The sequence below is a fragment of the Trichomonas vaginalis genome, chromosome I (assembly GCF_026262505.1).
Source record: "Trichomonas vaginalis G3 chromosome I, whole genome shotgun sequence".
NCBI lineage: Eukaryota > Parabasalia > Trichomonadida > Trichomonadidae > Trichomonas > Trichomonas vaginalis.
The window spans coordinates 5101014-5122834 of NC_067203.1; the positions used below are offsets into that span (position 1 = coordinate 5101014).

At 30.5% G+C, this 21821-nt stretch overlaps 8 protein-coding genes and 2 pseudogenes across 10 annotated transcripts, besides 2 other annotated features; 3 read left to right on the forward strand and 7 right to left on the reverse strand.

Annotated features, from left to right (window-relative positions):
* Positions 1-10688: part of a mobile genetic element that runs on past the window's edge.
* On the forward strand, positions 340-636 carry TVAGG3_0932150 (uncharacterized protein; the record flags this gene model as incomplete). The annotated part of the gene is made up of 1 exon (XM_051252633.1): positions 340-636. The coding sequence occupies one exon, from the start codon at positions 340-342 to the stop codon at positions 634-636; it is 297 nt and encodes a 98-aa protein (XP_051078207.1).
* TVAGG3_0932160 (uncharacterized protein) lies at positions 1961-2232 on the reverse strand (the record flags this gene model as incomplete). The annotated part of the gene is made up of 1 exon (XM_051252634.1): positions 1961-2232. A coding segment is annotated over one exon (272 nt), but the record flags the coding sequence as incomplete, so codon positions are not given.
* On the reverse strand, positions 2613-4227 carry TVAGG3_0932170 (Prim-pol domain family; the record flags this gene model as incomplete). The annotated part of the gene is made up of 1 exon (XM_051252635.1): positions 2613-4227. A coding segment is annotated over one exon (1615 nt), but the record flags the coding sequence as incomplete, so codon positions are not given.
* Positions 5672-5971, reverse strand: TVAGG3_0932180 (annotated as a pseudogene). The gene has a single exon. A coding segment is annotated over exon 1 (300 nt).
* On the reverse strand, positions 7620-8289 carry TVAGG3_0932190 (annotated as a pseudogene). The gene has a single exon. A coding segment is annotated over exon 1 (670 nt).
* On the reverse strand, positions 8322-8837 carry TVAGG3_0932200 (uncharacterized protein; the record flags this gene model as incomplete). The annotated part of the gene is made up of 1 exon (XM_051252636.1): positions 8322-8837. A coding segment is annotated over one exon (516 nt), but the record flags the coding sequence as incomplete, so codon positions are not given.
* Positions 9261-10088, reverse strand: TVAGG3_0932210 (uncharacterized protein; the record flags this gene model as incomplete). The annotated part of the gene is made up of 1 exon (XM_001309515.2): positions 9261-10088. One exon carries the CDS (start codon positions 10086-10088, stop codon positions 9261-9263), a length of 828 nt encoding a protein of 275 aa, XP_001309516.2.
* A 3254-nt stretch (positions 10689-13942) lies between the features above and the next one.
* On the forward strand, positions 13943-15209 carry TVAGG3_0932220 (DegT/DnrJ/EryC1/StrS aminotransferase family; the record flags this gene model as incomplete). Its single annotated transcript, XM_001309517.2, has 1 exon — positions 13972-15123. The coding sequence occupies one exon, from the start codon at positions 13972-13974 to the stop codon at positions 15121-15123; it is 1152 nt and encodes a 383-aa protein (XP_001309518.1).
* A 2917-nt stretch (positions 15210-18126) lies between these two features.
* Positions 18127-19040: a mobile genetic element.
* A 5-nt stretch (positions 19041-19045) lies between these two features.
* TVAGG3_0932240 (uncharacterized protein) lies at positions 19046-20080 on the forward strand (the record flags this gene model as incomplete). The annotated part of the gene is made up of 1 exon (XM_001309518.2): positions 19046-20080. The coding sequence occupies one exon, from the start codon at positions 19046-19048 to the stop codon at positions 20078-20080; it is 1035 nt and encodes a 344-aa protein (XP_001309519.1).
* Positions 20081-20435: 355 nt separating this feature from the next.
* TVAGG3_0932250 (G-quadruplex RNA binding) lies at positions 20436-21422 on the reverse strand (the record flags this gene model as incomplete). Its single annotated transcript, XM_001309519.1, has 1 exon — positions 20436-21422. The coding sequence occupies one exon, from the start codon at positions 21420-21422 to the stop codon at positions 20436-20438; it is 987 nt and encodes a 328-aa protein (XP_001309520.1).
* Between the last annotated feature and the right edge of the window lie 399 nt (positions 21423-21821).

A 21821-nucleotide genomic window follows, 5' to 3' on the forward strand; every position in this document is an offset into this window, starting at 1 on the left:
CTATAAACATGAAACCAGTGGAAATGAAAAATGATATTTCAAAAGAATGGGAATATATTAGAAAGCAAATGGAAAGGTTGAATGATGTTAAACGTGAACAAATTAATTCGGGGCTCATGAATTTTAAACAAGGGGATAAAGTTTTGATTCATCTCGATTATGGAAAAACTAATAAATCAATGACAAAAAGAAGACGAAGATTTGACACAATAGCTGAATTTGTTAGATATATTAACGGCAATGCATTAGTTGAAGTTGACAATAAATTAATAGAAATTCCGATTTATTTTATTACTCCATTATATTTAAATAATATTTAATTTTTTTATTTCGTAAGAAATGCGTGACAACAAAGCAGCCAAGAGTCCAGACAATGAATATAAAAAGAAACTAAACAGAATTAAATCAAAAATATGCTATTACAAAAAGAAGCCGCAATGCGGTGGGGTTGATGCCCATAAAACTAAAGTAATTGAAAACGATAAAGAGAAGAAGGAAATAATTGAAAAGTTAGAAACTTACCGTTCAATCCTTAAACTGAGTGAAGCAAAAATAAAAGAATTTAATAGAATAAATAAATTGATTGGAAGAGATGAATTTAATAAAGATGAATTTTTAAACTCAATCCAAATTTAATTTTTATTTTTCTTTGACAACATCTCTCTTTCCATCATTACTGCATAACCGCATTTTCTCAGTTTTAGTGGTTTGTTATTTTTAGCAAGTTCTCGCATCATTTTTATCGTTTCCTCCCTTGTTATGATTCGTGGTAAATTTTGAGCTTGTGGGGTATCCATTTATGATAAAAATAAAAATTTAAATTATGCCGTTCTAAAGTTTGTGACAACATGACATTTTGACAACAGTCCCGGAAATGATTTGTCATGACTTCATCGTAATGAGTGTAAATGACCCAAAAATAATGTTTACGTTAGAATGTTAGATCTAACACGTTTTCTAACCCGATAACTAACCTGTTGAATTTTCATGATTTCATCGTATATGCTTTGTCAAGGTTTCATCGTATATGCTTTGTCATGACTTCATCGTATATGATTTGTTATGACCTCATCGTTAATGAGTGTAAATGACCCAAAAATAATGTTTACGTTAATGTTTTGTCAAGGTTTTCAGGTTATTCAATAATTAATTATTTTTGAAGAACTGAAGGTGTTACCATGTTACCATGTGCTACCAGGTTAATTAACTTCTCTGAAAAAATGAGACAACATGACATTTTGACAACAGTCCCGGAAATGATTTGTCATGACTTCTTCATCATAATGAGTGTAAATGACGCAAAAATAATGTTTACGTTAATGGTTTCAGGTTATTCAATAATTAATTATTTTTGAAGAACTGAAGGTGTTACCATGTTACCATGTGCTACCAGGTTAATTAACTTCTTTAAAAAAATGAGACAACATGACATTTTGACATCACAGCAGGATTAATGAGGAAGGTATTTATGAATTATTTTTGAAGAACTGAAGGTGTTACCATGTTACCATGTGCTACCAGGTTAATTAACTTCTCTGAAAAAATGAGACAACATGACATTTTGACAACAGTCCCGGAAATGATTTGTCATGACTTCATCGTAATGAGTGTAAATGTTTTGTCATGATTTCATCGTATATGCTTTGTCATGACTTCATCGTAAATGTTTTGTCAAAACTTCATCGTAAATGTTTTGTGAAGAATATAGCAACCGCCGGAATTCAGACGGTTGTTTTTTATACAAAATTCACGCAGAATTAATGAGGAAGGTATTTATGAATTATTTTTGAAGAACTGAGGGTGTTACCATGTTACCATGTGCTACCAGGTTAATTAACTTCTCTGAAAAAGTGTGACAACATGACATTTTGACAACACAGCAGGATTAATGCAAAAATAAATTCAAATCATACTTTATAAAGCTTCATTTACAGGTATTTCATCGTCAGTAAATGAATCCTCATTATCGTTTGGTTCAACCTGTTTATATAATCCTTTCATTTCTTCTTTCAAAACATAACACCATGTTTGTTTACCATCTATTCTTCTATGTTTCCTATCACATTTATCCTTAATGCTCATTTGAAAATTCTTGTCTTTCATGTCTGATGGTTTGCAGAATAGAGCATTTTTACACGTCATACCTGCACACAATTCATCATAATGTGTATTTATCCATTCATCTAAAGGATTTGTTGATAATTCTATTAAATCTTGTTTGGCTTCAGTCATCGGCATGATTCGTACATTAAATGATGAAAGGTCATATTGCATAAAATACGTCAGTAAATTATCATAAAATTCCTTTGTGCATGAATTCATCAAATTCTTGAAGTAATCAAATTGACCCTTGAATTTACCATTAACTCTTAAAACTACGTATCTTCTGTCTTCAACTTCAATTTTGACAGGGTAAACGTTATTAGTTACCAAAATGAAGTTTGCAACGTTCTGAGCAGTTCTTCTGGGTTGATTCTTTTCATTAATTCTAATCTCATTATCCGTTATAATTGATTTCAAAGCGTTGAAGTTTGCAAGTCTGTCTTCACCTACATTCTTGAGTTCATTAAGTACAAGAAACATTTTATTCTCAACTACTGAATTGAAATTACCCGTTAGCTCACTTATTTCAGTAATGTTTTTGCATGAATAACCAGCGAGAAGTTCAGAAATAATGTCTGTAAATCTGTTTTTACCTGTTCCCTGAAGTCCTTTCAAAATAATTGCTGTTTCATTCTTGATTCCTGGATGTTGAATCATTGATGCAATCCAGCCGAGAATGTATTTATACACTTCATCGTTATTATCACATATGGCTTCTTTAATGAAATTCATAAACATCTCAATTTTTGAGTAATCTACTTTTTCGAGAACGATGTATTTATAACCCTGAAACGTTGAGAAAACATCTGGAGAATCAGATTTAAAGCAAACACCCTTAACGGTTAATGAGGATAATTGATTTAGTAGTACGTCCCATGCTGTTATTGTTTTACCTTCTTCTTTAAATAATTTAATCATTTTGAGTGACTCTTTCATGTTTGACTGAAGAACGAATGATATTTGATTCATTTTGTCGTGGATATTATAGTCCTTTTGAATGAAATATTTATTTCCACAATCTACAAAACGGATTACACGTGATAAATTATCAATTACTTCAGAACTGTTTTTATACTGATGATTTTCAGCCTTGCGTCTAATATCTGTTATCAAAAACGAGTCATCAAGTTTGATATCAAATGTTATTTTTGGCTTACGTAATAAAGGTAAAACGTATTCATCATAATATTCCTTTTGATATAGTTTTAGAATCTTCACTAAAACAAATGGAGAAGTCATTAAATGTGCATATCTACTACGTGCTTTTTCAAAATTACTTTTTGCATTTTCAGTTAAATTGCAGAAGTTATAAACGTTATCGTATGCTTCATTAATTAAATGATTAGGTAACGAATTAATTGCTTGAAACAGTGTGAATAATGTAACTTCTTTTTCTAAATTCATGTTTCCACCGTCATTATGTACTTCAAAATCACTAATGCCATCAACTATGCTCTGAGCAAGTTTATCGTCAATGTTTACATCTTTGTTTTCATTCATGATATTCTTTATTTCTTCGTTCTTCTGTTCAACTCTTACCTTAATATTCAAATCATTTAATATATCGTTTACGGTTCTAGTTAATGTTGAGTCATAACTTCCACGACTGAATGAGTATGTATTGATTGGTTCTGTTGCATTCTTGCGAACTCTTGAATCAGCCATAACCACTAAAGAACGCTTTGAATCATCCATAGAAGTCATGATATCGATATCATAATCATTGCAGGAATAACATTTAATCATTCTGTTCGAAACTGCATAGAAGAAATTAGTGTTGCAATAAATGTGAAGACCTCCTGAAGCGGTTTTAACGATAACATCTTTATCCGAAAGTTTTGATAAAATATCTTTTCTAACTGTTTCTTTAAGTTCATCATTGTACGATTTATTGATATCAACATCTATAATCGTTAAATTTGATATTTTATTTGCTAATAAAGCCATACCAGTTTTCCTTCCTCTTCCTCCATCGTGTTTGAGGTAGTTATGTAAATCAATCTTGTTTTCACCAATTCTTTCGTTGAGGGTTTTAGTTTCTGCCACAACTAATTCCTCAGCTAATGAATCAATAACTTTTTCATCAGAAACGATATAGTTGCTGTTGTTGTTTGTTGCTGTCATTTATATAGGAATAAAAAAATAAAAATAATTTTAAAACTAACTTTATTTTTGGGCTGCATCATATTTCCAGGACTGTTGTCAAAATGTCATGTTGTCACACTTTTTCAGAGAAGTTAATTAACCTGGTAGCACATGGTAACATGGTAACACCCTCAGTTCTTCAAAAATAATTAATTATTGAATAACCTGAAACCATTAACGTAAACATGAGACTTTGTCTCCGGACTCTTTGAGTCACTTAACGATGAAATCATCATGACAAAGCATTAACGATGAAACCTTGACAAAGTCATGACAAATCATTAACGATGAGGTCATGACAAATCATTAACGATAAAATATATTTCCAGGACTGTTGTCAAAATGTCATGTTGTCACACTTTTTCAGAGAAGTTAATTAACCTGGTAGCACATGGTAACATGGTAACACCCTCAGTTCTTCAAAAATAATTAATTATTGAATAACCTGAAACCATTAACGTAAACATGAGACTTTGTCTCCGGACTCTTTGAGTCACTTAACGATGAAATCATCATGACAAAGCATTAACGATGAAACCTTGACAAAGTCATGACAAATCATTAACGATGAGGTCATGACAAATCATTAACGATAAAATATATTTCCAGGACTGTTGTCAAAATGTCATGTTGTCACACTTTTTCAGAGAAGTTAATTAACCTGGTAGCACATGGTAACATGGTAACACCCTCAGTTCTTCAAAAATAATTAATTATTGAATAACCTGAAACCATTAACGTAAACATGAGACTTTGTCTCCGGACTCTTTGAGTCACTTAACGATAAAATATATTTCCTGTGTTGTTGTCAAAATGTCATGTTGTCTCATTTTTTCAGAGAAGTTAATTAACCTGGTAGCACATGGTAACATGGTAACACCCTCAGTTCTTCAAAAATAATTAATTATTGAATAACCTGAAACCATGAGACTTTGTCTCCGGACTCTTTGAGTCACTTAACGTAAACATTAACGTAAACATTATTTCTGCAGTTCATCCATTACTTCATTACCTAATTAATTACAGACATAAAATATATTTAGTTCATTCGGTAAGCCTTGACCCAAAAGTCTGGGCTCAAGCACATTCAATGAACGCGGTACCATGCGAATACAGTCACAAATGGTGGCATGTAATCTTTACCCGAGCCTGTTGGATTTGTTGTGAAAGTGTGTGAATGATTTCCTGCGGTTCCACAGAAAATACCTGTGCTTGAATCTACTGGGTCAGTTGTGATATCATATCTATTCATTCCCCATCTATCCGAACCCGCTGCAAGATTTGTATAACCTCTTTTTGTTATTGAATGTGAATGATTACCTGTTGTGTTTGTAGTTCCTGTATGAGTGTGCGGTGGAAGGTTTGCTTCTTTAATTTTCTTCGAACCCCTGTTTGCTTTGAATATCTAGCACAGTATAAGAATTTATCTACAATCTGCTTCCACGTACCAAAACCTAAAACTGTTGCTGGATTTGTTGAATTCATTGACGTATAAATAGAACCAACAGGATATAATGTTTGAAGAATTTCATTTTTCATGCTTGTAATCACATCATTTACTTCCGACTTCTTTGCATAATTTTCATCAACATAAGTTTTATCTGCTTTAAGGTCTAAACATCCTGAAACCCATTCTGTATCAGCTTTAACTTTAAAAGTCTCAATGTCCATTCATGATACCATTCAACCTTTTCTTTAATTTCATTATCTTTTTCATCAACATAAACCAAATTTGCTTTCTTCATTAACTCATCGTTAACATATTCCTTATCCACCTTCTTCATTATGTCATTTAGGAAACCTTCTATGAATTCCTCATTTAAATTAAATCTTCCAATCTTCAAAACTTTAGGAAATGCATTTAATGCGTAATATCTCTGTTCTTCTGGTGGAATTGATGTTATATCATCCGTTATTCCTTTAATTTTTGAATTCATAAATAAAATTTCTTTTATATTTGATATCACTGCACCACCTTTGCAAACGAATTCGAAATGGTCATTTTTCAATACTATCTCCAAATCTCCATATTTCAACCTTTGCGTTTGTTCTGCCGTCTTTGAATTATATGCATATATGGCGTATGTAATGGTCTGAAGGACCTGGGCGCTTTGTGCCTTAAGTTGCTGTTGTTTAATCATTTATTATGATTTAAAAATAAATATTTAATCTGTTATCTCATCAGCTATTTTCTCTATTTGAAATTGCCATAATATTTCATTCATAAATTCTAAATCACAATCAAATAGGTCAGTTATTCTAAATTTAATATTTGATAAATCTTTTGAATGAAGAATAAATGAATTCCCGGATAATTGAAACGGATATGATAAAGAAAATGTGTTTAAGTTGATGGATAAAATGTTTTGTATTGATGGGTAAGAGTTAGGGTCTAATGTTTGATGTGAAAATCTCATTGGGGTATTAACTTTATCACATTTGATTAAAATGAAATTGGAACCAGTGTCAGAATACAAAACATCCCCAACATCTTTTTCAAAATTTAATATTCCCAACAATGAACGAAGATGAGGAGTACAAAATTTAATTTTCAGCGGAAATTTAATAAGGTTATTTATTTCATCAAGTTCAAAAAGTTTATCAGGTTTTGATTTAAAATTTTCTTCATACCATACGATAAATGATTCATTTAAATAACTTAAAATCATGTTAATATCCCATTTCGCTATCACATTATTTATATACATATCATACGTTTTTTCATGGTCATCTTTAATAAATGATATATAATCTGAAGGGTCTAAAAGAATGGGATTAAATTTACCACTCACAGAAACGAGAGTAACATTATAAATTCCGCTAACTGTTAAATTTAATTCACAACTATTATTCGAAATAATATTGATAATTGACATTTTTATTACGAATAAAAATATGGTAAAGCGTTATTTTCCAGTGATAAATAAAACTAGAATAAGATTACCTCAAGAATTCATAAATTCAACGAATAAGAAATTCATTCATGTTATAAATTTTAGTGTTTTCAGAAAATATGAGTCAGTGTCATATTCATCAACAGGTTATATTTCACTTCATTCAAATTTAGTTCAATCAAACCCATATAATGACCATTTCATAAGATTTTCAGATGGTATTAAAAATGTAATTGATAGATTAAAATATGAACAGATTGACAATATCGAATTTTTGGAATTTTGGTTTAAATATCCCGATGGAAAAAAGATTGAAGTTAAAGATAAAGCTGATACTATAACAAAAACAATTACAATGACCGATCCAGATAGTGGGGAACAAAAAGAAATAAAACAAACGATAGAAACTGGTGAAAGGTCAATTATTATCGATTATGATTCAAAGGATTATTATTCAATAATGTTAATGCTTGAATATTAAATAGCCTTAACAAAGAATTTTTCAAGTGATTTTATATTCATCAACTATTTTATTATAAATATCATTATATGTTAAATGAAGTTCAGTTGTTGTTCCGTTCTTTGATATCTTAATTGTGCTAATATCCTTTATAGGATTTATTTTTGCAACTGTTCCGCAGCATGAAACCTCATCATCTATGAAAAATTGAATCTTAACGTCTGAATCTTGAACATCACAAAGAATGGCAATAATGTGAATTAATGATTCATAAGGTAAAATAATTAAACCGGATTGGTCAATTAAATTTATTATTGAATCATAATTATTAATTATTATATCACGGTAAATTTTCATTAATTCAGAATTAATGTCTATTTTATATGGGTTCTCGATGTTTGATGAAAGAGGTGGGGGGTATGTTGGATAAGTGGGAATTTCAACAGGTTCTTTACCAGGTTCAGATAAAATGATTGGGTCTCCATTCTCATGGTTTTCTTCATTCTCCTCATTCTTCGGTAAGTCACGAGTTAATAAATTTGGTTGAGTTGCTGACCTTGTTAATTCAGGGCTAACATTAACTTTAACATTTTGAATAATTCGTGATTTATCATCATTTACGTTATAACCAACCGTAATCTCTGCTTTTGCGTTAGTGTTCTTTTGACTAGTGAAACGTCTTCTCATTTATAATTGAATAAAAAAATATATTTAAACTTTTATTTTGCTGGAACTTTTGAATCTATTATTCCCTGTATTTGTTCATGAAGTTGATTTTTAGCTGTTTCATCGAAATTAATAGACCGAATATATTCATTAATTGCATTCTTATAATCATCTGATTTCTCAAATTTTCTTTTATCTGATTCCTTAACTAAATCATAAGTTAAACCTCGTTGCTGATATAATGGTTTCTTAATTAAATCTTTGAATGCTTGAGATAAAGCACCTGATGCAATTCTTGCTACTATAATTGGTTGGAATTGCTGTTTAAGTTCATCTTTAACATTTGCGAAAACTGGATCGAATAAAGCAACTTTAAAGAATTTCTTAGCTGAAATTTCAGGTCTAATATTTGCATATTGACCATCAAACTGGTTAGAATATCGTGGTAATCCATCCGGTCCCTCTTCAATAGCATTTAATTCTTCATTGAAATAAGAATATGGATTATGACGGTATGAATTAATTGGACCATTTTCACCTTCTCCAATGTATTGTTTAACAGCTTTTCCATTTTCATCAAATTGCATAGGATAACGTTCATTATATGCTTTACGTTTAGGATAATCAGTTATAGTTAATTTATAACCATTTATGACTTTAATATTACCTTGACCATCAGTAACGAAAACTTCATTTATACCATCAGGTTTTCCATTTGGACCCGTAATGTCTGCTTCGTGTGCTTCCCAATTTGGACCATGACGTTTGGCATATGCTTGAGCTTCTGGTAATGTTAAAACGTTTCTCATTTGTTTAACATCTTTTTGAAGACCAGCAACAATATGAACTAATTCTTTCATTCCATCAGGAACTTTCATAGTTCTATTATATGCACCCTTTTTGTTTGTCCTTGTTTTAATGGAACCTGTAGAAGATTTGCTATTTCTGTCATGTTTAATTATAAATAAAAAATAAAAATTAATTATAAAAAGTTAATCAAATTTAACACTTCCTTTATTTAAATCAACTATTATTTTTCCATGTTCACCTAATTGCTGATATTGTGTGTAAAGTTCATTAATGCTCATTGGTAAATTCACTTGATAAAGCATAACGTTCAACTGTTGACGACTAAACCCACTGAAAATGAAAAGTGTTGATAGATTTGATTTAATGTTTGTGCTTAATGCTTTGAAATATTGAACAGCCATAAAGAATGAACACTGAATGTGTCGACATTGAGTTAATAACTGATTAAAATATGATTTCTCATTTGTTATTAGTTTTGATTTCACTGCATCATCTAGAAAAATGAGTGAATGCAAAAATTCTCTATCAAAATTTGAAATAGAAAGTGTTTCAAATAATTCATCCCGTTGTTTATCAATAATTTTATCCTCTAATCCTTGCTTCTTGATTGTATTATATAATTCTTTATACATTAAAAAGTTTTTTAAATAATCTTCTGCTTCTTCTTGTGATAAATAAATAATTGGAATTTTGATTAAATGCTTTAAAGATTCAAATGTATCATCTGAAGGTGAACCTGAACGGTTGATATAAATTAACACATGTGAATAGGGGGAAGTGTTAGCAATAATGATAATTTGTTTTAATATCGTTAATGTTTTACCTTTATTTTGTTTACCAATTGCTGCAGTGATTGAATTTAAGTAACATTCAGAATATGGAATTTTCATTAATTTTTCCTTAGATAGAGCATTTCTATTATCACTCAATGCTTCATTAATCATATCATCTACGTATGTATTATATACTCCTGCTAATTCTTCATAAGGGGTGGATGAATTTAAATCCATTTAATCAAAAATAAATTTATAATTTTAAACATTTCTATTCATCAATATTTCATCATATGAACTTCTATACTGTGGTGGTGTACCTGTTGGATGATATTTCAAACCTTCATCCGGTGTCCATGTCCAATATGTAGTCCTAGTAAACCAAACCTGAGGAGGATTTGTCACCTTTGAACAGTAAGTGTCATTTTCACCCTGAATGATTGGATAAGCTTTCACTTGTACTGTAACTTGTGAGTTGAAAGTTTCTAATCCATCAAAGAATATACCCGCTCCATCACGTTGAACTGGAATAGTGCATAAGAATGAAGTTTGGTCTTTCCATGTTCTAGCTAATGGCGTGCCATTATCATCATTCAGTGGTCTAGTTAATGAGTCCTCGTATTCTTCTGTGCATTCATTCACTCCATCTAAATCAGAAGCTTGAAGCATACGTGTAAAGAATATGTCACCCACTGTGGTCATCGCTTGATCGGGGAAGTTTCTGGAATCTATAGTGACCTGAAGACCTCGAAGCATTGGATTTTCTAAAACTGTTCTTTGCATTGCATTCTTCGGAAATGTTAACACAACATCTGTAACATTATGAAGAGCGTATGAGAAATCTGAGCTAATACCTTCAGGAGTGATGCAACCTCCATTTAGTGAACGAACGTCAATATGTTGAGCTGGAATCATGAATGGATCTTCCTTACTGAATAAACGTGGTATTGCTTTAACTGATTCTTCAATTAAACCGTATCCTGGTGTAATGCATTTATCCTCTAAAACTTCCATCTTTGTGCATGAAATAATAACGTCATCAACTGTTGCGTCAGCAGATGTAGCGGCTAAGCTTGTAATTAATTTGGCAGGAAGTCCGATTTGTTGGAATTTGCGATCATATTTATAAACATGATTCATAATCTTTTCATAATTTTCATCAGTTATCTTTTCATAAACGTAATTTTGTAAATCAGCAACTCTTAACGGGTCAACCTGACAAAATACTAAAGTATCCCTGAAAACATAATATTTAAGAATGATATCACCAAATGATTTAGGATAATCATCGAACGCCTGAAATGCTAACAAATCATTTACCGGAATAATCATATCAAAAGTGACATCAACTTCTTCATTTGCTTCTTGAAAACTTCTGAAGGGTCAATATATTTACCACATACTGAGTTATCATATTTTTGAACATTATTATATAACGAATGAACAAACTTTTTAACTTTCCTTTCTGATTTTGGTTTATATGTTGCAAATGCGAAAGATTCACGGGCGCAATCCATCTGAAGATAACCGGCATCACCTCTTTCGGTTTCTACTTCTAATTGTTTAAAGCTTTGATTTGATGATTTGTAACCAACGAATAAACGCATGCATTTAAAAGCGGCATCACATGTGAAAGCTTTATTTGAAACTAGAGTTGCTTTAACTTTGCGTTTAATATATGTGTCACCTAATTGGTTCACATCATGAGCCGGATTTGTAATTCTTAAATGAGTTTGTTTATCATCAAAATATGGAGCATCAGAGTCATAGCATGAACTTTCAAGTTCTCTATAATATCTTCTACCGTCATTCTTTGCGAATATTTCATTTATCTTTTCGAATGAATGAAACACATTTCCATTAATCGGTTTAGTGTTTGGCACCAAATAGTTAGTCGTCATTTATTAATAAATAAAAAATCAAAATTAAAAGATGAAAATGAATTTTTAATTTTAATGAAATAATCAACTATGGCTGCAGGTATATTTAAGAAACTGTGGGATAAAGTAAAAAGAGGAGCGCATAAAGTTTGGGAAACAATGAAGAAGGAGCAAATTGGATATTTAAGAATAAAGAAGCAATTAGTGACGTTGCTGAATCAATAACACCAAAAGCTGCCCCAATAAGAGAAATTTAAATAAAGGAGAAAAAGTTTATCAAAGACTTCAACCGATACTAAGATAAAAATAATATTTATTTATTTTTCCACTATCTACCTCCTATTTTATTAAGTACTCCTTCAGCAATTCCACCAATTGCGTTACCTGCTTGTGCTCCCATTGCCGGATTACCTGCTTTAGTACCTAATACTCCACCTATGATAGTTCCTGCCGTTTTCGCTACTGGTGCCAAAAAGTTTGCAATGGGTTTAATAATCTTTTTATGAACCCAACCCGCAGCTTCTTTCTTAATTCCATCCCATAATTTTTTAAAGAATCCTGCCGCCATTTCTGATTTAATATTAATTAAAAAATATATTTCATCACTTATATTCTAATTTTTATTTAATGATAAATGAAACCGATTTTAAAAATAAATGAAACAGAGGAGGAAGAAATAAATGAAAGTGAAAATGTTCAACAAAAAATAAATGTTGTTAAACCAATTACTGAAATAAAAATTTTTTCATCTGTTGAAGAATTTAATGACTATTATGCTAATAATAAAAAATTATTTGAAGAATTGACAACGTGTAAATTGAATAAAATGTTTAAAGTTGATGGATTCAAAATTTCAAAAATAAAGGGGGTGGTTAGTTTGAAATCTATTCCTCAATCAAGAATCACCTCATTAATGAAAATTGATGATTTAACAAAAAGAATAGAAGAGATTGAAGAAAGAGTAAATCAGATAATTGATTTCATAAATTCAAATAATCATTAGTTTCTTAAAGTTCTATGTTGAACTCATCAAATTCTTTTTAAAGTTTATTTTTTTATTTTTTATTTCATTATGGTAGTGAATCTTTCATTCATGAAAATAATTATTTCTAATTTCTTTTACTCTCTCATACATACTAGATTTAAAGAATTCAGAACTTTTACCATAATCTCCTAAATGTTTTCTTATCCCTAACGTGTGCCAGTTATTATATGAAACTGAATAAACTTTATCTTTATCTTTACACCTTTCATCACTTCCAATATATTTATATCTCAGTTTTGATTTAGCATTTTCATATTCATTAGCGTTTAATAATTCACAGTCTTCCTTTTTAAATTGATGTTTAAGATATTCAGGATTTAATACTCTACGTTTATATGCTCCTAACTTAGTTCTAAAGGTTTTTCTACAAAATTTAGGAATTCCATCCTCTTTAATGTCATCAATGATTTCCATTTCATTATTTCTAATTTCTTCTTCTCGTTTATGAGGTCTTTGATTATGACTCCATTGATTCCATGAAATTAAATATTCTTTATCATTATATTTATACCTCATTAGCTTATTTTGGCTTTCATATTCATTTAATAATTCACAATCTTCATTTTTAAATTGAAGTTTAACCCATTCAGGATTTAAACAATGTTTAATTAATCGCGGAATATCTGACATCATCTATATATAGCTTCTTTTATAAAAGATAAAAAATAAATTATTTTAAAATTAATGTTAATTTTTTAAAATGTGTTTAGTATATAATATTTATTACTAATTTATTTAATAATGTCGCGCTTTCTTACGAATTCATGACTTAAAAAACGTAAGAAAAAATTTTTATATCATCTATATATAGAAGATGTGAAAATATACTTTCATCTATATATAGACGTAACAAAAAAAGTCACACAACCCTTCCTATCCTACTACTGTAAATTGAAGATTCGTTTTCAGCAAAATCAAGGAAATATAATGGATAATGGCTTAATTTCCACATCTAATTCCATTATATATTGAAGAAATTATTGAATGTCAATTCACGAAGCGAAACATCAATTTTTTTTTATTCTCAATGAATTTTTTGAATGAGTCCAATTTTATGTAAAATCGAATAATAGGAATAGTAATGATTTTAAATAAATATCGACTTTCTAAACTCTCAAAAAGAAATTTATATTCAGAATATATTCAAAAGGTGACAATTAATATGGCGAAGAAAATCTGGTACGCACCCAATAAGATGGAAGCTTATGACCAGCAAGAAATCAAAGCTGTCGTTGACTGCTTAAATGATGGTTGGTTAGCTCCAGGCCCACGTACAGCAGAGTTCGAGAGAAGGTTAGCCGAAAGATTCGGAAAAAAGTATGGTCTCTTTGTCAACAGTGGCTCATCTGCAAATATGTTAGCAGTTATTTGTTCTGGAATAGGACCTGGCGTTGAAGTCATTACTCCAGCTTGCACATTTTCAACTACCGTTGCTCCTTTGGCCCAACATGGAGCTAATGTTAAGTTCTGCGATGTAGCTCCTCAATGCTATGTTCCATCAGTTGACCAGGTCTTTGCTGAACTCACAGAAAACACAAAAGTTATTATGATTCCAAATCTCCTTGGAAACAAGATCGATTGGAAAGATCTTAAGGAAAAACTCGTCCAACGTGGTCGCAATGATATTATCCTTATTGAAGACTCCTGCGACACTATTACCTACACAGCCGAAACCGATATCTCGACCTGCTCTTTCTACGCCTCCCACATCATCACAGCAGGTGGTACAGGTGGTGTTGTAATGTTTAACGATATCGACATGTACAACAAAGCCCTCAGAATCAGAGATTGGGGTCGTGCTGGTAACAACGATGAATCAATCGCAGAGAGATTTAACCATGGTATCCTTGGAGATATTCAGTACGATTGGAAGTTCCTTTACGTCGAATTCGGTTATAATTTCAAGGCATGCGAAATGAACGCTGCTTTCGGCTTGGTCCAACTCGACAAGCTCAAGAAGTTCGAAGATATGCGTAAAGAACGCTACAACAGATATATTAAGAACCTCACAAGCGATCCATACGCGTCGAAATATTATAAGTTCCCAATTGTTAAGGATGACATCCTTCTTCTTGCATTACCTCTTGAGTGCCCACACAGAATGGAAGTTCTCACCTATTTAGAGAATAATCAGATCCAAACAAGAGTTACAATGGCTGGAAACATTCTCCGCCACCCAATCTACACAAAGCACTTCGCTGAGCAAGCTGCAAGATCATTCCCAGAAGCTGATGAAGTTATGAAGACTGGATTCCTCGTTGGCTGCCACCATGGCCTTACATTAGAAGACGTCGACCGCGTTTCAAAGGTACTCTGTGATTTCGCAAAGGAGCATCTTGGAAAGTAATGAATTTATATTATTGCGATGGTTTATATATTATATTACTTTTTGGCGTTTAAATTTGATAAATATTTTTCATATTTAATACAATGCCGTAATATTGCCAGTGACAAAAATAGATTAATTTGCAATTTAAAAAATGATTGTTTATTAATTTTGGATTAAATTGGTTTTTTCTTTTTGAAACTTCAATAGTTGAATCCTGCACTGCCAAAATTCTTAACTTCTCTGGTCTTCGATTCGATTTCTAAAAAAATATTTGAACCTTATTGAGTTTAAAGTCTCTCTAAATGATATCTTTACATTCAAATTCACATAGTTTAAGTGATGTTTGATATTGAATGGCTGCAGAAGTCATCATTATTAAATGAAATATCTCAAAAGCATCAGAAGTTGGATATCTCACCGAATGATATCCAAACATTGTTGAGTCTAAACGATATTACTTTGGATTTCTGTGCAATAACTGCTGTTGATCCTGAGAAAATTATGTGAATAAAAAATTAGATAAATCCTATGCTGCGGTTATGATTTATTCAGATAAATGTACTTAAAGACACTGAATGAACTCTAAATTTCTTTAAAAATGATAAAAATGCAAGAAATACAAGATATTATAACCATGAAATCGATTTAATTAGAGAAGGAGTGAGTTATAGTCTTAAGTATTATACTGTTCATCTCAAAAATAGGCAATATGAATTATAAAATTGGAAAAGTGACAGATCCTAAAAAAACTCATTTAAGGGTGCACCCGTATGTACGTTTATTTGAGAGGAGGATTACCCTCTCAATTTTGAGTATACATGGCACGGCGGGCGCAAAAAGTGACAAAATAGAATACCTATGGTGGCAAGACAAAGGAAACATTTTTGTAAGGCAAACATTATATCAAATACCTTTACTTTGTAATAAGAAATATAATTATCACGAAATTACAAATAAATATTGTTTAATATAATTAATAGCAAAATTCTTTTTTATTATTTGCCTTAAGACCTTACTTATTAAGTATACGTATAACAAGCTTGTACTGCATGTATTAGTTAATAGAACAAAAGAAAATGAGCTCAAATGAAAAAAATTTTCATGCTATTTTGGAAATATGCATATTCGAAGTATGAGAGTTGTAAACACTGAGAATTTTAAGCTTTGGTTGATGATAGTCTTTAATTTTTCTTGAAGTAGTAAATTATTTGATATGAAAATTTAATGGCCAGCATAATCAATCGTGCGTTTCGTTTCTTGATTGAGAAACGATGATTGTGTGCTAATGAATTATTGCGTCTGACAGGTTATGATTATGGATACCTGAAATTAAGCTTTTATGGGAAACATCACCGAGCGCCATTTGGCGCCCCTAATGCTGTTTCTATCGGTATGATTAAGGAGCTTTCTTATGCACTTTCATCACTTGAACTTGAACGCTACAAGATATATGCCCCCTCCCAATGGGAGGTGGGAGCAAAAATTGAAATGTTTACATTGATTTTTGAATACTTTACAAGCGCCCCTCCCAGTGGGCGCGGGCGCAAGTGATCGGGTCAAAAAAATCATAAAAATATTCAAAATTGCGATTTTAATAGATGTTTAAGAAGTAAATTTATTAATAACGATATTTCATAGTACAAAATGTGTTCAATCTCTTCGTAAATCATTCAAAAAAATCAAAAGAATTTCCAAAATTCAATTTTTGTAGTAAAATTTATATCTTTTTCTATCGTCTCCTCCCCACCAGTGGGAGCCACCGGAGGCGCGGGCGGCGCCGCTGGCGCCAAAAAAGTAGCGCCCATCGTGCCATGTATAATTTTGAGGGATTCGTTAGTTTATTTTCTCGATGAATATGCAATAAAATTTGATTTTTACCTTATCAATATACTTCATATAATATACTAGGGTTGTTAAAAATATCAAAATTAGCGTTTTGAAGACACCATGGTGTCTTATAATTTTCCCTTCCTTATTGGCGTGTAGAAATAAATGCGCCAATAGATTGAAGAAGAAGAATTGTTTTTCTCTTAATGAACTTTAATCCTTTTGATATAAGAATATTAAAAACATTAATATAATTTAGATTTCGGAAATTAAATTTCCAAATTTTTTGTCGATTTCGGAAATAACAGGATCCCGCATCCAACACGCAACAACAAAACACAAAACACACTTTTTGGTTCTTTCATCGTTTTAATCGTAATTTATGTAATACATGATTTGGATAAATTTTACAAAAATAGAACCTATATTATATTCTTTTCAAAGATTCTTGCAAATCATCAAAAATAATTGTATTTTAAAAAACGATCAAATTATCCTTTCATTATTTTAAACTTAAATTAGTTTTTATGATTGACTAAAGCAATCATATTTATTCATCATTAAATAAACAAAAAAAATAATATTTGAGAGTTATTTCAAAAAAAAAAACGCATTGAATTTATTAATTTGTCTCAATTTCAGTATTATAAATTTTTATAATTTCAATATTTTGAAATACACTTTTTAATATTTCAATATTTATGATATTTCAATGTATTAAGTGGTCTCAAATTGAGCTTCTCAAATATAAGTTGGCCTATTCAAATAATAAAATTAAATAATATTTAAAATAATAAATAAAAGTGATTGAGGTCATAGCAAAACGGCTGTTTCAGTCATTAATTCTTAAAAATAAAAAGGGTAAAAACTAAATAAAATGGGTAAAATTCAATAGTGTCTGTGCTATCGTTCAATTTGAAGGTGTCTTTTGAAACCGCAAGACACATTGAATTTTTGAATAGTGTATTATGGTTTGACAGACACCAATGAAAAAAATAAAATGATATTTATTTTAAATATATAAGATCCTTATATAAAATATAAATATTTTATCGTTTTATTTTCTTGTTTTAGAAATGTTTTTTATTGAAAAATCAATAAAACTAACTCCAAAATAAAATTTTTGATTTAAAGACACTATGATGACACCAGGCAAATCTTCCAAGACACCTATCGTCGGGAATCTAACAACCCTATAATATACACATGTTCATGTAAAAACTTTTTTCCAAAATCCTCAGGAATTAAGGGATTTTTGAATTTTAAGATTTTTTTTCGAATTTTTTCGAAAAAAAAATATTTCCAGAACAGCCTTAACGGCTAAGATTTAGGAACAATGTTAAGTATCAAAAAGAAAGGAGGTCTGATATAGACAACATATATCGTTGAAGGTTGAAAAAATCTCTAATATTTGAGCCCAAAATTTCAAATTTTAATTTTTTGAAAAAAGAGGCCACCCGTATGTACGTTTATTTGAGAGGAGGAGGATTATATTTTTGAAAGGGTGAAACATTATGAATATGTTAATTATATAATAATATGTATTATTATAAAAAAGAAAAAATAAAACACGTTAAAATTTTTCTTTCTTGATTTTTTACAAAATCTACTTAGAATTATGCAAAATATGACTAAATAATTATAAATTTCAAGTTAAATTTTAATTTTGATAAATAATTTAAATTTCAAAATATCAAGTTCAGTTCGACTATGTATGTAGTAATTCCTCAATAAAGTGCCAAAACCCTATTAAAATATATGAACATTTTCAACATTTTAATGTTTTTATTTAAAAATTTGATGGAATATGAGCTTCAAACAATTATTATGTAAATAAAAATAATTAAATATATGTATTTATTCGTATTACAACCGTAGTAAGTCGATTCTTCCTTTCTTCTACTGAGGTTTGAATTTGATTTCGAATTGTAAAGAGATTCAAAGGGAAAATACTAGCGGATAAAAACTACCTCCATGAAAGGGTCATAATGGACTCAAGTTGTATTTTTTGATATTTTTTGCTTTTCGAGCCTAAATAGGTAGCCAAGATAATGCCTAAAAATAAGGTTCTAAATTCTGAAGTTTACATGATCATCTCGTGTGCACCCTTAACATGACAGAAAAAGCAAAGGATATAACTTATAAAATTGTTATTCCCGAAGATTCTTCTGTCAATGGAGATGAAATTTTAGATAATCAAAGTCTTAAAACAAGGCCAGGAGGATTTTGTGGCGAAAATTTGATCGTCTGGCTTGTTGCTGAATGGGGAGAGAATGCGTCATATCTTGGAAAAGTTGTTTGGGAACCAACAGAGTTCCAATGTGAACTAACTGTTAAAAAACTTGAACATAAAAAACAGCATTTTTCAACTGTTGAAATAAATCCAAAGCAATACAATCACAAATCAGTCGTAAGGAATCTTCAGGCAGCGGTTCCTCTTTCTGTTTCCCTTTTCCATACTCCTGTTGCTGAAGCTCAATTTACGATCTGGAAAGACAACTACTCAACAAGAGTCACGTCGGCTCAACTTCAAATTACTTTACCTGTCTCATACATCAGCACTTTCAGAGTTGAAACAGATTCAATTCTTATCAATTTAGATTTTTCAAATTCTCTCTGCAAGATAGATAGCTTCGACTTACGATTTGCACCACAACTAAAAGTCAGTCTCTCTGATTACGAAAAGGCCTTCGCCTTAAGAAGAGTTCCAAATACCTCAACATATATCCTTTCAAATGCTTCGAGTGAAGCCATTAAGCTCATGAAGAGTATCCAGTTGGCGCTCTCTGTTATTTGGAATAATAAAACAATGATGTCGCATTTCACGATTGAACTTCCAATTCCTGCAACTTCAGTTGGTTTGTTATGGATAGTACCACCACTGAAAAAGCTGAAGCAAACCCCACTGGCTGTCGAAGTTACAAATATCACAAATAGCCCTGTTGATGTAAAAATCGAATTAGATGACAGGCCGTGCATTCCGCTCGTTAAAACTGTTTCTATCGACAAGTTAGAGCCGAACAAGAGATGCGTCGTTGATGTACCTTGCGTTCCTTGCGTTTCTGGAATTCATGAATTAACATATCGTGTTAAGATTGGTAATGGCTGGTTTAAGCCTTTGTTTAAGACTATGGTAAATATTGAATAAACTATTTTTGCTTTTATCGATATAAAAATAAAAATCTTTAAATAAAAATTGAAAAATTATGAAATTACATGAGAAAATCTGTGAGATCTTGAAAGTCCTTTCAAATTTGAATCAATACTTCAAATTATTCTAAAATTATATTTGATAAAAATTTTAAGTCAAATTTGATACTATTTTGCATTGGTTTTTATCTATTTGAATAGTTTTGTTTATGTTTGATTGATATTACAAGTTACAAAACTAATGAAATAACTTAATATCGAAATTAAACTGAGGAAAAAGAAATGAAATATAATAGATATAAATTTATTTATCTTTATATACATTTTCAAGACATAATATATGTTAGTTAGACTTATTTATCGTTCGAGATTTTCAATTTCGTTTTGAGTTGATCCAAAAGTTTTTCATTTGGAATAAACATTAATAATATACCGCAGAAATCAAGAATGGCATATGGAGGAATTCTGCATATTTTTCCTGTTGAAATTTCTACGCCATTTACTCTGAAAGATCTGTTTCCGATATTTTCTATATAGAAATTGCAATCTGGAAGGAATGATAATATAGCTTGTTGACGAGATATGTGAATGCAAGCATGTTGTCCGTCAACGGAAGAAAGATCAACGTCAACTTCAGATAAAGTTGAAGCTCTTCCGATTAGAATTGCTTCTCGGCGCATAGCATATTCTACACTCAGTCCTCTCAAAATTGCGAGGTCATTTCCTTTAAATGCAGTAATTGAAAGTAAAGAAGTCAATTCGTGGAGTTCTTGAATCTCATGTTCAACATGTGGTTGTATATCATACTGATGGTGACTTTCGTAAGTGCATTGAAGATTAAGATTTTGTTTTTCGTCTGGTGAATCTGGTTTACTGAAAGATTGTTCGAAAAGCATAGTTTTAACTACGTCATCATCGATTTTCTGTCTTTCTTCAGGAGTCATTGCTTTGATTTCTTCAAATCTAGCGAGAATTTGATTCATTGTTAAACATGGTCGAAAATGATGGCCATATTTCTCGGCAAATTCTTCGAATGATATTGAATCTATGTGTTTGAGATAATTAAGTAGCCAAAAGTCTTCTTCCTTCGTAAGTTGTGTTTTCAAAGGATATTTTTTAGTTTTTGTAGAAATTTGTGGTGGATTTTGTAAATAATTCTTGAAAGTTGCTTCTAAATCACTATAAGTGAACTTATCAAGCTTTGGAAAACAAATTTGTGCAGCTTCTAATGGCATTGACATGCAAGAAAGAATTAAATTAGCTGCCTCTTCGTCACTAAGCTTTGGTGGTGCATTTATATCATCTGTTGTAAAGCTAAAACGCTCTTTAAAGTCAGTCATTAAAAATAAACAGATTTTTTGAAGTAACTTTACATGTCAAAATCATTGCGTTTTTCATGTTTGAACAAGCATTATGTAAAATCAGACCTAAATACTTTATGGAAGTATTCTACTCTTATATGTAGACTCCTACAACTGAAGAATAATTCATGTTGTAGTTTAATGTAAAATGAAAATATTCTACTTCTGTTTCTTTCTGCTTCATTCTACTCTTAAATTGCAAAGATAATTCTCCATCGTGCAAATTTTAGAGAGTACAGGATAACTTAGATAAAAAAATCCATCTAAATTTTTATATTCAATAAAAAATTTAAAATTTATGCCAAAGTATTTAAAATTTGAATAAATAGTAAACTTTATTGGTCAGTTTATTTCGAAATTCAAAAAATAAAATTAAAA